Source organism: Antrostomus carolinensis, unplaced genomic scaffold (assembly GCF_000700745.2).
Source record: "Antrostomus carolinensis isolate BGI_N321 unplaced genomic scaffold, ASM70074v2 scaffold4735, whole genome shotgun sequence".
Taxonomy (NCBI): Eukaryota; Metazoa; Chordata; class Aves; order Caprimulgiformes; family Caprimulgidae; genus Antrostomus; species Antrostomus carolinensis.
In genome coordinates, this window is record NW_010315562.1 from 1 (window position 1) to 15604 (window position 15604).

The 15604-nt window shown below is 37.4% G+C and overlaps 1 protein-coding gene across 1 annotated transcript in view; it reads left to right on the top strand.

Moving 5' to 3' along the window:
• Nucleotides 1-652: 652 nt before the first annotated feature.
• ANKFN1 (ankyrin repeat and fibronectin type III domain containing 1) overlaps nt 653-15604 on the top strand; it is a gene marked incomplete at its 5' end in the record, with an annotated part of 33013 nt that continues 18061 nt past the window's right edge. Inside the window, 6 exons of the mRNA XM_010167977.2 lie at nt 653-750; nt 2258-2348; nt 6161-6268; nt 12784-12883; nt 13997-14129; nt 14741-14857. Of these exons, the coding sequence (XP_010166279.2) occupies nt 653-750; nt 2258-2348; nt 6161-6268; nt 12784-12883; nt 13997-14129; nt 14741-14857 (647 nt within the window). The remainder of the gene's footprint in view (nt 751-2257; nt 2349-6160; nt 6269-12783; nt 12884-13996; nt 14130-14740; nt 14858-15604) is intronic.

Consider the following 15604-nt stretch of genomic DNA (forward strand, 5'->3'; position numbering starts at 1 on the left):
CCCACCACAAAAGTGAACAACTTGTGAGCTCCTTGTGGAGCTCTGTAATTTCAGTGACCACAGCAGAATCAAGCTGGGACAAGAGAGCCAGAACCCACTGAAACCAAGGAAGAGACTCTAATGAGTGTCGGCTGTAGTCCAAGGAGGATATTTCTATATAAATTAACCAAGGCTAGGTGACAAGAGTTTTGTGGTACTGTGGAGCCAAAAGGACCCTTGATAGGCCCATACCTATCAATGCAGATCCAATCGGAAAACAGCGCTTTTTGTTGGTTTGGATGTATAAACTGCCAAATGCCATTAGCAGGTCCAAATCTTCTACATACTCTTTTCCATTACTTCTTTTTCTTTGAAAGGAAATTGTTTAAATTAAGCAAGTGTTGACTGAATGTGATTGTATTGCAGTGTATTTTTAAGCATGCTCTCCTGAAAAGCTTTTGGGCAATATTTTGGTTTTGTCTCTCATATACAGAGGTATAATTTAATTATTGTGTGAAGTTTTGCTAAACATTATTGTTAAACATGCCTTTTAGTATCCACATGGAATGGGAAACTTCTAGGAGAAAAGTTAACCTGTGAGTGATTCAGGTACTTTAATTGCTTTGCTTAGACTGTTATCTGATTTGATTTTCTCCTGGTATTTGTTTTCTAGTGGAATGGAGCTCTTCAGAAGACTTTTCCCCTTTGATTGGTGAAATAATTATGGATAATCTTCAGTCTTTGAGATGTACCATCACAGGTCTCAGAACAGTAAGCGACAAATGACTTGTTTAGATCTTGATGCTCCTGCTGCTCCAGTGATACAAAATCACTGATAATTTGCATCCATGCCTGTTGGCAATAACTGTACAGTGCCTTTTTTCTAGCAACATTCCAGTCGTTAAGCATATTATGTCTGGTATCCATAATCCAGAAGTCACAAAGGAATAGACAGACAGCATGAACTGTTTTATAAGTTGTCATGCTTAGAGGACATCAAAAAAGACTGAAATGAAAGCTTCTGTTTTCTGCATCTCATGATAATCTTAGTGAAGAGCAAAGGCTCATGAAAGATGTAGTCCTGACTCTGATGACCAATAGCTAAAGTAACATTTCTTTCTCTTCTTCCAGGAGCACACATGTTGATGGCAATTGTTTACAGATTTTTTTGTTTACTTTTGTATTAATGTTTTATACTGATACGAACTGGGTCAGTGATGGAGCAAACTGGTGAATATTCATATGGATTCTTAAGCAGAATAATTTTAACCATGTGTCTGAAAGTCTTTTTCCTACAGGCTGCTCTGGACCATTTGTGCAAGCAAATTTTGATTCACAAAATACTTGATTGAAAGAAAGCTTGCTCAAAGTACAACTCTCTACTGGAAACACCATCAGAGGGTCCCAATCCAGCATCCACTGAGCTGGAGCCTTTCCACTGAATTCACTGCACATTGAATCAGACCTACAAAGTTATAGTAGAGGGAGGCATGTATGTGACCCTTGCCAGTGCCCTGAAACATGGGCTCTCAAAATGAGAGAATTTAGTTTAAAGAATAAGCAACGGGCAAAGTGTAAAATCCTCTACATAAAACAGAAAAAAAAAATTGTTTTTGTAGCCTTTTATCTGAAGAAATCTCTGATTTGAAGCACAATGTCTTCCAGGGAGCTGAGCCACAATATGCATTTACTCTCTTTCTCATTTTCTAACAACAAAACAGAGTCATTGTTCTTAAGTTAAAATCAAGCAAGCTTGCACAGTCACTTTCATAGGCATGTCAAGAACAGTGCTTCCTGTGTTTTTCTATACCCTCCACAGTATACATTATATTTAAATTAAAAGTTAGAATTTCAGAAGTGCTCACCATCAGTCTAGATTTATGCATCAAAATTAGTCATAAAGGTCTGACTGATTTCAGTAGAAACCAAACGAAGCTTCTTTCATTCCTCTGCTAGTAGAGAGACTCTGTTAAATATAACAGGAAAAAGAGGAGTCCCTATTCCTGACCTCTGATTGTAAGAGTTCCCAGGGTTTGGCTTTGGTAGAATAGATTGTAGTTTGTCAGTTGGAATTGATATGTTCTGTTAACCCTTAGCAGATCACCTGTCCTGAACTCTTTGTACTATGTTTCCATCTGTCATGGTGCATCAGTTGATGCCACTGAAAGCTATTTAGGTTTTCCAAAGAAAACATCTTGGAGAGGGACTGCTCTCCAGTAATTACAACCAAGATTTTGAGTCAAGTGATATTTTTGACTCCAATTGTTTCCATTTGCAGGGCCAGAGGTATTATGTCCATGTTTCAGCATACAACATGAGAGGATGGGGACCTCCACGCAAATCTACTCCTGCATATGCTTCTCCTTCAAGTAGGTTGAGTTTGTCTACCCTACTAGTTTAATTAGTCATGTTGCTTTTTAAGAATTTCTCCCGCTTCCAAGAACAGAAAAAGACAAATATTCTGGAGTTCATTATTTAATTGTCATGTCATCTAGGAGAAAATTAAATACATTTTAAAAACTCAACTCCTTTGACCCCCCAAAAATAAGAATAATAATAATATGTGTATATTTATTTGTCTTATCTTTTATTCTTCTCCAGTCCTTTGACAGAACATTGTCATCTAGTCACTAACACCTAAGAAAAATGAGAAATATTTTGACCTTCATTTCTCTAATAGAGTTCTACTGTATGGACCCTCATTTGTCAGTACATGAATGGATTGAAACCTGAATCTGAACTGCTAGAACCAAAATGCTTACGTTTATCATATGTAATTTTGTATTCTGCCATGTAGCATTATAGATCCCATTCATTGGACCATTCTTACAGCATCCTGTATGTGAAATACTCTAACGTGGACACACACGTTGATAAGATCTAACCTGTAAGCACTAAAATGTTCCAGACATGTCCAAAAGCCTTTTTTTCCTTTTCAAACCTGTGACAGGTTTTCTCAGACTCCATCAGGACTATGATTTTTCATTTATAATTTTTAATCTATTATAATTACATTGTATTGTTAGTTGCTTTTCCAGACTTAGTGTTCATTGCCAAACTGACTCAGCGTATTACAGTTTCTCTTGTATTGATTAATGCAGTAAAGCGAGACTTTTTGTTTTATTGCATTAGCACTTTTTTTTATCAGGCTAATGTAACAATTTAATAACTTTGCATGTTAATGTGAGAAAATAAAGCAAGCTGTACCTACTCTCCATAGTCATGATGGAGAGAGTTGGATAAATGCGGATCTTGCAGTACTATTGTCCCATTTTGCTTCAATTTTGCTCTTGTTTACCCCAGAATAAAAACAGAACCAGACTAAAGAAATATTCTGATTAAGAACAAAAATGTGCTACAGTTGTGGAACAAAATTCTGCTCTTGGCTATGCGGATAGCTCGCTATTATGGAGTTGTTTTGACTAACTTAGTGACATGCAATTACCTTGACTATATCCAGATATAACTACACAGGATCTGGCCCCACAAACCAAAAATTTACATCAGCTGAGAAACAGACTCTTTTACAGTAGCTGCTAGTTATTAAGCTAATGATCCCCAAAGACCAGGGCACTCCTGGCAAAGTAGGTGGCATTTAAGACTGTAGCTTTGTACAATACAATTTTTTTCTTTGAGCATATTGCATTGTCTTCTATTTCTTGTCCACTGTTATTAACCTGAAATCTGACAAGATGCACCAGTTCCAAAACTTTGGGATGTAAGGGTAGTTTTCCTGCAGGTTTCAGTGGATCAACACAAAAACTATACAGAGAATTAAGTTCATTTTCCATGTTTAGTGTCTCGGGGATTCTGGGCTTTAGAGTAGCAGAAAGTCCTAGACTTGCTAGCATTAGGGCCATGTTGTCATGTGCAGCTGCTCAGAACTCAGTGAAATCCCTGCTTCCAGCAAGGAGAGCAGTACCACTCATGGGAGTACTACTGAAGTGCCTGGGACAATCACTGTGGGGGTGTTTCTCTGAGAGGCAGCCAAGGTAACAAAAGGAGTCTTTTCATATTTCCCTGTAGGAGAGCAGGAGCATTGCTTGATATATATGGGATTTTTTTGTGAGTTTATGGCAGATAAATGTTTCGTCATGTATGTTTTCTTTGTTGGTGAACACAGAAGCATTAGGCAAACTCAGCTCACTGTATATAGACAACTGGCAAGAATGTGGTATTTTCATTAATTATTCTCAGTGACACATGTTTAAGCTTTACAGCAAGCGAGACCATAAGAGCCTAAATGTAAATTCTTTCATTAAGGAATACTAACATCAGAATTTTAGCTTGAGAGACAAGATGCTATTTACTGCTGCCGTTACTGGGAGCAGAGCTTCTTTATCCATATGACTGCCTTCACCACTGGTTTTTAAAACTATTAGATTTGTGCTTGGCAAGAAAGCAGCAATCTGAAATTACACCAGGGTTGCATAACAAAATATGGCCCTAAGCTAAAAATTAAATGTGACTACATTAACAGTCTACCAAGTTGTCTGTAACGGCAGCCAGAAGAATATGCAAGGGAAATGAAAGCTTCAGGGCTTAAGCCTGATCCATTCCAATCCCAGGGCATCAAAGGTTAGCAACATCCTTGGAGATGCATCTATGTAGTATGCGAGTGAATGCTTGCTGCTGTCCTCCTGTTTCCCCCACATATACTGTAGCAGCCCAGAAACTGGTGGCCAGAGTTGTGCAGCTGATCTGTGAAATCATCATAGATAGTAACATTTCTAGGCTTATTCATTAGCATGTGAGTGATGGACAATGAGGGAGGCTGGTTTGATTTCCATGTTATTTTTAAGGTAGTCAGCAATCTGGAGGCTCAAAAAGTTTGGAAGCCAGTGCGATAGAGAAATCATGAGATTGTTTGAAACTCTAGCAGTTTGATGACACCACAGCACTTTGAGTTTGGTGAGTTCCAGTTGGTTCCTCTTGGCTGCTCATAGGAGATTTAAGAACTGGCTTCCCCTCGCAGAGCTATAAATGCAGCTGGCCCTTGATTTCTGTAATAACATACAATATGCAGGAGAGCCACTCTGCAGCTGTTACAACTGCCCACAGGCTACAAGGATAGTAAATGTCTTCTCTTTCTACCTTTCATGGGAGTTACTCCAGCTGCTCTACTAAATGGCAACAAGTACATATTTATATCCCTGGAATAGTGAGCCCATTGGAAGGAATGCTTGACTCCAAACTTGCACTAGAAACTAGATCTGTATATTTAGTGAGTGAGCAAAGTGTTAGTGTCTGTGAAGACGTACATGGCCTCTATGCTAGCAAGATGGAAGCATGTCTCCCTTTCAAACAGATCTCTTAATACTTTGATCTACCATTGCTTTGAGTCAGGAAACTGGTGCAAGACTTTTTTCTCATTATAATGAAAGTATAAAAGTAGTCAAGCCTGGAATTAAAAAACTCCTCTCTGATACACAAAGTTTCATCCTTCTATTTGTGATGAGATTGTCTGGTTTTTAAAATCAAGATTGAGCTTGTAGCTAGCAGCAAATGAATGAAAACAAAGTCTCTTGTAGGTTGAAGGTATGTGGGACAGAAACCACAGCTTCTTGCCTTACGAGTGCAGTGCTGAGCAGACCATAGGCTCCAGGGCAGGAATTGCCAGTGTTTGTTCAGGCCTCTGCTGGGAACAGATTTTCAGAAGTGATTTTACTCCGAGCATGTTTCTCTGGCTACAGAGCTAGCTCTGGGTGTAGGAAGATGTTCATTCTCTGTTTTGCAGTCGGTTTCCTATATAACTGTAGGAGAGTCATTTAGCCTCCTGGAGCCTCAATAAAAGGCAGAAGGCGCAGCAGTGAGATCTTAGTGAGGTACTGAGAGTGTCCATACGGCACAGGCTGAGAGCAGCTCTGACACTGCAGTAACAGAGGCCATTTATGTACTGAAGAGAAATAGCCATTGTCTAGTCAGTCACTACAGGAGCTTCTAGGAGCTGATTGTGAGCTCTTTGTTAATAATCTTTATGATTAATTACCTAGCTGGCACAAGACAAAGGAAACTTATTGTACCAGTAACAACAGCAGACTTAAAAACAATTGCCATTTTTTCCTGTGTGCCCAGATGTAAAAATCCTCTAAAGCCAAGAAATATAAGAGGTAAGAAAATATTTTAAGACCTTCTCCTGCTCCTTTGTGTTTCATTTCTGTTTATTTCCTTTGTTCAATAGACTGGAAAGACTGCAGTGGAAGAGAACCTCGGCACAGGGGACACACTGAGGCCCTGGAACGTCTCCTTCAGCAGGTTCGAGCAGCTCATCAGCATTATAATTGCAGAGGTAAGGATAAATATCTATGTGGTAGGGCACCAGCTGAAGCCTCTGTGGCGCCTGCAATTTTAGCAGTTTCCTAACTAGGTCATACCTTCTCATTCATCAGGAAAATAAAGATATTAATATTGGTCCATCTGGAATCACTTTAGCACACTATCTTGCTCTTAACCCTTGAAATTAGTTGGATGAAAACATCTGAAAGCTAGAATGCACACAAGCACAGACACACCCTTTCTCCCTCTGTACCTTACACACCTATTGATTTGTTTTTTCCTACAAATTAGTTTCACACAGGATTCCACTAAAATGTTTCAAGAAGCTCTCTTTGATTTTTTCATATAAAGAAACACTTCAGAGAGTTAACAACTGTTTTGGATCAAAAGAGGGGACTTGGCTGCCTCCAAATGGAAGACACTAAGTACTCTAGTAGATGAGATGCCAATCTATAATGAAAAATACTTGCACAATGCAGTGGAAAGATAAGATTGCTACATTTTCAAACAGAATGGATCAAAACTAGGAGAGAGTTCGAATCTCAGCCAGCTCTTTGCTCCTCATTCATGAGAAACAGACTGTGCCTTTAATAGCTCAAGAGCCAAGGCAACAGCTTGGCATTCTTTTTAAAGCATATATAAAAACTCCTGTTCTATATGGGTTGTTGAAAAGTACTATTTATTTTCTTAAAATAAAATTCTAACTGGAATAATGCTTCATTGCAAAGGAACTTATTTTAAACTGAAATGTTGAACTACCATCAAGTTTTCATTTTTCTTCACCTAGTATAACTGTTATGTCAAGCTGCATCAATTGATTTAAAATCACAGAAATACTTAGGGCTAAAATCATCTGACTGAAATGGAAAAATGTGGCCTTTGTTCTTTGTGTGCAAATATGTCACTATCACCATGATCCACAGTCTGCTACAACCCATTGTAACCATAGCAACTTAAACTATTCAGCTATGTTGCTTGGAAAGGGAAAGGAGATAACGCAAGAAAATGTTGTTTTTCTAATTAAAATTCATACAAGCATTATCACTTGCAGGTGGTCTTGGTACTGAAAATACAGGTTATGTATTCTATGTCTTACATAGCTTTTTCATGCTATTAAAGAAGTCTTTTTTTCCATGGTACAGTTTTTAATTTCTGAAGTTACTGCATATCTCAGGTCTTCCAGGCCACCTTCCTAGTCAACAGGGAATAAGCAATGGAACATCTGAGAATATTCTTAGTATAAATTGCTTTTCTGACATACCATCCCAGAACAGCATCAGTTATAAACAACATGAAGAAAATCCCTCCTTTTGAGAATCTGACACCAGTGCCTCATTCTTACAGAATTCCACTGCTCCAAAAAGTTACCCGAGTCTGAAAGTAAAGCACAGACAACTCTGTTGTTGATTTCCTATCTCATTTTCCTTAAATAATAAATAACAACCATATAGAAAATCTGTTTAGCTCAGAACATTTTCTTGCATGTCTGAAAAAGGATGTGGGAGCTTAACATGTGGCAGTACTGCACTGTGGAGTCAGCTTGAACAACGCCCTTGCCTCCAACCAAATAAAAATCTCATACTTGCTTGTAATGCTAGAATTATACAGCAGTATATTTTGGATAAATCGGTATTGTAACATAATAGGAGGGCCTTTAGAACTTCCCTTAAATATATGACTGATGTCAATACCTTGTATTTAAGTAACTTGGTAAAAAAATCAAGACAAAGTCTGCAGAAAAGGTAAGAACTATGACATCACTGACTGACATTTGATGCTGATATTTATCAACTTCAGTGAAATCTGAGGAGATAAAGTAAGGATCTGAGATAAGCTACTGTATATTTCTGAAAAGCCCAAATAATGGCTTTCATTTCATATAATACAGAGGCCTGAGCTGGATTTTTAATTAATGTCAATTGACATGATTCAACTAACATGGATAGAATGGATAGAAGGCAGCATGGATATGCTGTTGTACATAAGCTGAGGACCTGCCCAGGCATTTATCCATTCTTAGCTGTGCTTCTCTTTACCACACTCTTCTTTGATTATACTTTAATACTGTAACCTCTGTTTTCCTCATTTGTTTTAGAGATATGAGTAAATATCTGGACATTTTATGGAGAGTATCCTTGAATCTTCTTACAACCACTGATTTGCTGTGGTTTATAAATGAGAGCAGAATCAAGCTCTGCATGAATTAAAGTTAGGTGAAAACAGAGGCAGGACTCAAGCCTGGGGTCCTGGCACCTTGGCTTTTCACTAAGTGACTCCTCTGAGGGATATCACACTCATGGTGCTCTGGCTGGCTGAAGGAGAGTGGAGGAGGAGTGCAAGGGAAGTGGAAAGAACTGTGGGTAGTTTATCTAAAAGGTCTGAGATTACTTGAGAAACATGGGCAAAAGCCTCAGAATATAGAGGAACTAGAAGAGCAAGGCTGTGTGCTGGTGCTCCAGAGAGATCTGGGAGAGTGAAATTGCCCAGATTCCACGCAGATCTCTTGCCCAAGTCTGTTCATTCAGGCTTTGCTCTGCAGCCTGCCTTTTGCCCTATGCTTTGCATTTCAGGGGCTGAAGAAAACAAGCTTACAAAAATACCAGGAAGAATACACTGGAATGTACAGTGAGTTTAAGAGCTTTTGGAATTAGATCAGCTGTTGCTTTTGAACCTGCTCTGTAATATGATGAAATCTCCTAGGGAATTACTTAGGAAGCTTTGCTTTCATATGCTTAATCTTCTGGAAAACCCTGATGATTACAAACAACAGTCATCCATTTGTCTTCATAATACCTTGCTACAGACTATCATAACTGAGTTACTACAATTGTATGTCCTGGCAACACTTCAAATGTATTTTTTAAGTATTTTTTTTCTTGTAGATCATTCTTTCTAAACAGTTCTGAGTGGATTAAGTAATTGTGTAATGCTTCATTAAGAAAGGAACCCAGCTCTTCAGTAAATGCTTACCAGATATTTTCTTTCTGAAATTTGGTTGAAATGTATGTTACTAGACAAGTCAGAGGTGAAATAAAAATGTTCTAATTGTAATTTGACTCACAAGCAGAGCCATAGTTTTATTGCATTTAATAAAGAGAAGAATCTCTGACTCCACAGGGCCTTTAAAATGTTTAGATTATAATTATTTGTGAGAATACACAAAAGCAGGCTTGCAAGCCATAGACTTAGACATTCAGGTAGCAAATTTAAGAAGCTACAGTTTCCGCTGTTGAGCTTGACTTTGTCATCCAAAATATACTACCCAGTAATATGATGATCATGCCAAGAGCTTCTTCATGAGATACAGAATTTTCTTTTGAAATACAATGCACCTTGAGGTGAGGTAATACAGAATCTACCATCATCTCAAGCTATTGAGGTATCTGACCATTACTTCTGCGTGGAATTATGTCTGCATGAACATTATCCCAGTGCCAGTTATCTGCACTGCTGAAAATGTGCAGCTTTAAATGCAGTTTGAATTTGTCTAGTTTTCAAGAATTTGATGTGTTTTCATAAGGTTACACAGTTAGTGAAAACTCTAAACTCCCTTTTATGCCCTCCACTAGGGTTTCAGTGGGATCTAGCTCATCTTGTGCTAATTTGCTTCTGTACTCAAAGTCAACCTAAATGATATGTAGCTGTTCCCTGGGCTGTCTGTTTTATGGGGCCTAAGATCTTAGATAATTTTGCACTGAGGTAATTCCATTTACTTTACATCTGCCCCACTTGAGGAGAGGCACCCGCTTGTCTAGTGACAGGGCAAAGAATTCCAGATGATCTCCCTCCTCAGAGAAATGGCACAGCATAACAGACATTCCTGTAGAGCAGAGACCCCAGATGCCTATTAGCAGCCCAAGTATGCAACTTTGTTCTTATTCTTCCACAACTGACTTATGGTGCTTTAGATATCTGTTGTATTTAAGTGAACTGCAAAGAAACATTTACATATCCTACCTGAGAAAAGTAAAACTGTTAACGTTGTAAATATACCTTGCCTACTTCAGTCCAGGTTTGAATGCTTCTGATCTAAATCTAATCACTGGCAATTCTCTAGTCTCAGCCAGTATTTGTTTGCTCCTGAACCTCTCTTAAAAGAGCTCACAGCTCTATTTCTGTATCATTTATTAATATAAACTTATTTTTTCCCTACTGGTGCTTTTCTATAAAGGATAGTGTATGTTATTTATTAGTTAATTAAACAACAGACAAAGTTCCATTTCCTGTAGATCTAAATTATCCTCTAATCCGAGCTCCATGATTTTTGGCTTCTATACTATAAAACAAAAGCAAATAGCAGTGTGGGAGAGTTTACAGTCTCCATCTAGTTTTACATTATTTCTTTTGCTGTAGGCTTCTGCAAAACTGTGGACTAAACCCAAACCACTGAACAGCCCAATAACATATATTTCACTTGTAATGAGCCCTCTTATTTTAATTCTGCAGTCTCTGGGTGTTTTGTACAGAATTATGTTGCTTTGCCTTCAGCAATTTCCTCCTCCATTCCCTCCATCCTTAATATAGAAGAAAATAAAAATTGCATGATTAGAATGAAATTGATATTCCTAAATTGATCTTAACCTTGGAAAAAGGAAACAGTAGGACAAGAGTGTTCATGTAGCATTCGGTTTACATTACTGCGATACACTGAAAAGAGTTCACAGTAAAATAAAAATTATCTGAGGAAAAATGGATAGAAATACAAATGATTTTTTTAAAGGAAAGGAAAACAAAGATCAGTTGCATCAAAGGAGCAGTCATGGATTTGGATGAGTCTGTTAAAACTAAACTGAACAGTGCATTGGAGAATATGCCATGGAGAACAAGTTTGCACTGGAAAGACAATGGATTTGATGATCTAATAAGTCTCATACATCTGAATTGTATGATTTCATCCCAAATAGAACCTTGTTCTCTTTGTACTTGCTGTTCAGCAGAGTGGTAATTATTGCTAACAATGTGTCTTCTTTCAGTGGTTTTCAATGTGCAAATTATGGTGCAAATTTATTCATCATTTAAAAATATGTTCAGCATTTCCACAGACGGGGTTTTGACAAGAGCAAATTTAGATGTTCTTTAAATGCTCAAACTTAGAACTCACTAGGGAGACACAGATAGACTCCTCCTGTTCTGCATTGGAGGTAAGTGGGAAATGCGTTACTCTGAAAACACCTAAGCAGACTGATGAGCAGCTTTCGCAAATAGCTCTTCATAAGTCATATTTCCCCACTGGAGAAGGGTGTCCCTCAAAATGTCTCACACACACGGCTGGATGGGTATCCATGCTTCATCCAAATAAGCAGTCAGATCCTGGAAAACTGAGATGTAGTTTCACAGCTACATTTTTCTTTTTGTCTTTCTTTTCAGATCACAGTAAATATCTGAAGAATTAATTCTTCTTCTAAATTAAATATTTCTGCTGTTTTTCTTACAACACTATTAAACAGGAGGGACATCACAAAAGACACTGCAAAAAAAAACCAGTTTTAAGCATCCATTCCTTTTAAATGCCATGTGTGGACAACAACAACCGACAATACATTATACAATCCTGCATGTTCCTGACTGCCATCTATTGGCATACCCTCTAAAATCTGCTTACAGTTATACAGGTGGACACAGCTGTTTCACAGAGTTTGCAAGTTTCAGTTTCCACTGGAAGATTTTTTTTGGTTTACAAGGAAACTCAGGCCATGCATGAGACATGAAGTCAGATTCACAAAAGTGAAAAATATTACAATGTATAAAAATTAAACCACATTTTTTACAATACTGGGCACATATTCAAATTTATACAATTCTTCTATTGAGAGAGATGGTCCAAAGACCCTTGCAGGCACACAGCAGGTCTTAGCTTTGAAGTGAACAAGTGAGTTAAACACCTCTTCCTTGGATTCCAGGTTACTAGGGAGCAAATGTAACTGTGAAAGCTCTGAAGCAATACCGGTGAATGGAAATTGTTGTGATAGGGGAAAAAAACAAACAAGCTAAAGCACATGCATTTACTGTGATGCAGAGAAGATAAGAGTCAATCTACTTGTTTCCTTAAAACTTTTACTTAGATTACACTGGTGATGCTGTGATGTTAGCGATTGCCAGGGCACCAATTATTCTGTTCTTAGGATCTTAAGGTATATATGGACAGAAACCAAGGAATTAAAACACCCTAAAATGTTTGATTCTCTTATTGGGTTTTTGAGATCACTTGCAAAATTCATATCCATTCTGAACATTAAAAGTACATGGTACCAGCTCAAGCTATACTTTGCCTAGGAGCAAAACATTTTTACCAAGTCTGAGTTTGCTGCAAGTAAGGGAATTCATTGCTGTCACATATCACTAAGATAATGAGAATATAAGCAATAGGTTGTATTTGAGCATGTTTCTAAATGTTGTCTTTTGAAAGGAATATAATGGGCACTGACTGAAATTTACTATTGTGGTTCAAGAGAGAGACAAAGGTTCTTTATGAGGCACTAACTGAAATTTAAGTGCTGGGTTTTATTTGTGTTTTATTTTCCATTTTAGAAAGTTCTAAATTACAGAATGCTGGTCGCAAGCAATCAGTTTCCAGAAGCCTGAAGCACCTTTTCCATTCATCGAACAAGTTTGTGAAGACTCTGAAACGGTTTGTCATTTATTTTATCTCTCAAATATTCTGATATTCTATACCTTAGAAATGTATGTGAAGATTCCACTAGCAATGAAACAGCGGTTAATCAGAATGAACCTGATAAAACCACATCCATGTAAGACTGGTGCAGCTGATAGGAAAATAATGCTCCAGTTCCTACTGACTTCAATAGAATGTTTTCATTGTTACTGTTGGAAATGGGTTTGATTTATAACAGAGTGAAATATTCTGTGCAAACACAAAATGCAGTTAGTGAGGTACTTTGGAAGTACTGCCTCTGTTGCTGCTCAGTAATGAAACCGTGGTATTTATTTCATTCATAATATAAAATACAGGGCTCAGATAACGTGTTTTAATTGTTCATTGGCAACAAGCAATACATCTAGAATTCCCTAACATCTTTCTTTAGGTTTCCAACCCAGTATGACCCAAACAATCCTCAGCTTTGATAATTTGTTTTAGCAAATGGAAGTCGCTTATGCTCGATTATTTCTTCTTTCATCACCAGGAGTGTTCAGTTTGCTTTTTCTTTTTCGTATTTTGATAAGAGTTTGATTCTTTCAGAAGAGCACTCCAGAGCCTTTAAATTCCCTAAGGCAACTACTTAATGTACCTAAATAATTGCAAGGGTAAATATTGAAAGGAATGATCTCTATAAACAGTTTTGCAGATATGCTGGCCAAATTATACCAAATTACACTAATATAAATCTATAATAACCCACCTGATTTCAGCTGAGTTACTTCAGATTTATTCTGAGGGCAGAACTAAGCCCATTAATGATTTCTGATTTCTACAGGGCATAAAGCCTCCATTGTGTACTCTTTACTCTGGCAAAATTCTTACTAAAACCAATGCCAGTGACTTGTACAGGTTCATAATTTCTTAGATTCCTGTAGTCTCACATAATCTAAAGTGATAAGCTTCCCAAATATTTTTCAGAATTCACTGGCTGAAATTGCATGTTGTTCTATAAAACACAGAAGTTAAGACCGGATGATTCAACTTGTCTTCTCAGAAATTAACATCTATGATTCTTTAACTAAAATTTGGCGTGGATGTGAATAGACATGAAATGTGTTTGATAATCTTTCCTTCTTCCTTTAGGGGACTCTACTTATCTGTTATATTTTTTCACAAAGACAATTTATTAGTAACCAATGAAGATCAAATCCCAATTGTGGAAATTGATGACTCTCACAGTAGTTCAGTTATGCAAGATTTCCTGTGGTTCACAAAGGTAACAGGAGCCTAATTTCATATATTCTACAAATTTGTTCCTAGCAGTGCGTACTCCTTAGCTCATCATTCTGAATATATGAAGCGATGTCGTTAAAAAGCTAAATGATGAAGTGCTTTACCTTTCACTCATGTTAAAATGAAATTTTCACAAACCATTTTCATGGGTTAAATTCTGGTTCTGTCACTGACCATGGCACAATTAGCTCTCTTAAATGTATGATCCTACATAAATGATTGCTACTTTGGTACATAAAGGTTTTATGAACACTTAGAGAAAGAACCTAAAGAAATAACTAGAAGTTTTAAAGTTGGTATTATGGTTATGCCATCATTCAAGATATCTTCACACTATTTTTTATATCCCAAAGGACAGTAAATCAATTTTACACAATAGTCCAAAAAGCAATTGAAATAGTTGCATGATTACAGAACAACTTCTGTGTCTGATTCAATATCTGTTTCATGTTTATCTAGGCAACTCATTGCCATCTGCAAAAAACTCAAAATGAGCAATATCTACTGATTTTTACAAGCCCAAACTTTTAGTTTCATTTCTCCTTTTCTAAATGCTGAGCACAAAAGTTGATTGAACTGGCTATATTTTTGCAGTTGTCTTGCATGTGGGATGATATCAGATGGCTGAGGCAGAATATGTCTATATCTGTGTCCTCATCAACAACGCTTCAAGCCAGGCAAAAGATGCTTTCAGCAGCAGCACAGCTACAGGTTGGTTGCATTGCATATTTGTAGCTATTAACTTTCTGATCTCCAAGGGGTAGTACTGCCAGCTGTCCTATGCATAGTTCACTGCTCCCCACTGGTCTGTTCTTTGGAGCAGTGTTATCATCTAAAATGAGATGAGCTACTGAGCCTCTCTTGAAAGCTGAAAGGAAGAAGTTGCATTAAAAGTGAAGAGTAGGGATAAAAAAAAAAAAGGAAAGAAACAATACTGGCAGATGAGAAAACAAACAGATATGAACCAGCAAATAATAACCACAGATAAGCCTGTGGGTTTGCAGATTGGGTGTTCAAGAGTTATAATCATAATATTTGCTGCTTGAAAGCCTCTTAGAAGACCTATTCATTATTAATTATTAATATAATAATGAAGTATTTAAATGCTGGGTAAGGTTTATCATTCCCTTGTGCTGTATGGGAACCTGCAGCAGTAGGTAGATTCTGTCCCTGACAGCAAGGACAAGTAGACTACTGAAGTTGCCAGAGTAGTACTCTTGATTCACCCACAGCTTACAGACTCCTCCAGCACAGTTTCTAGGGCAGAGCTACACTGTTTGACAAACAGAATATTGTGGATTTTCAGCAGGGAATTAAAAATAAATCCTTCATTAAGTTCTTAATTAAGCTGCCAAAATTTTTAAGGTGAAATGTACCTTTTTGCAGAGAACCTGTCAGAGACCTATGTAGACCCTTAAAAACAGAGACTCAGGGATTATGTGGTGCATAGATCTTGTG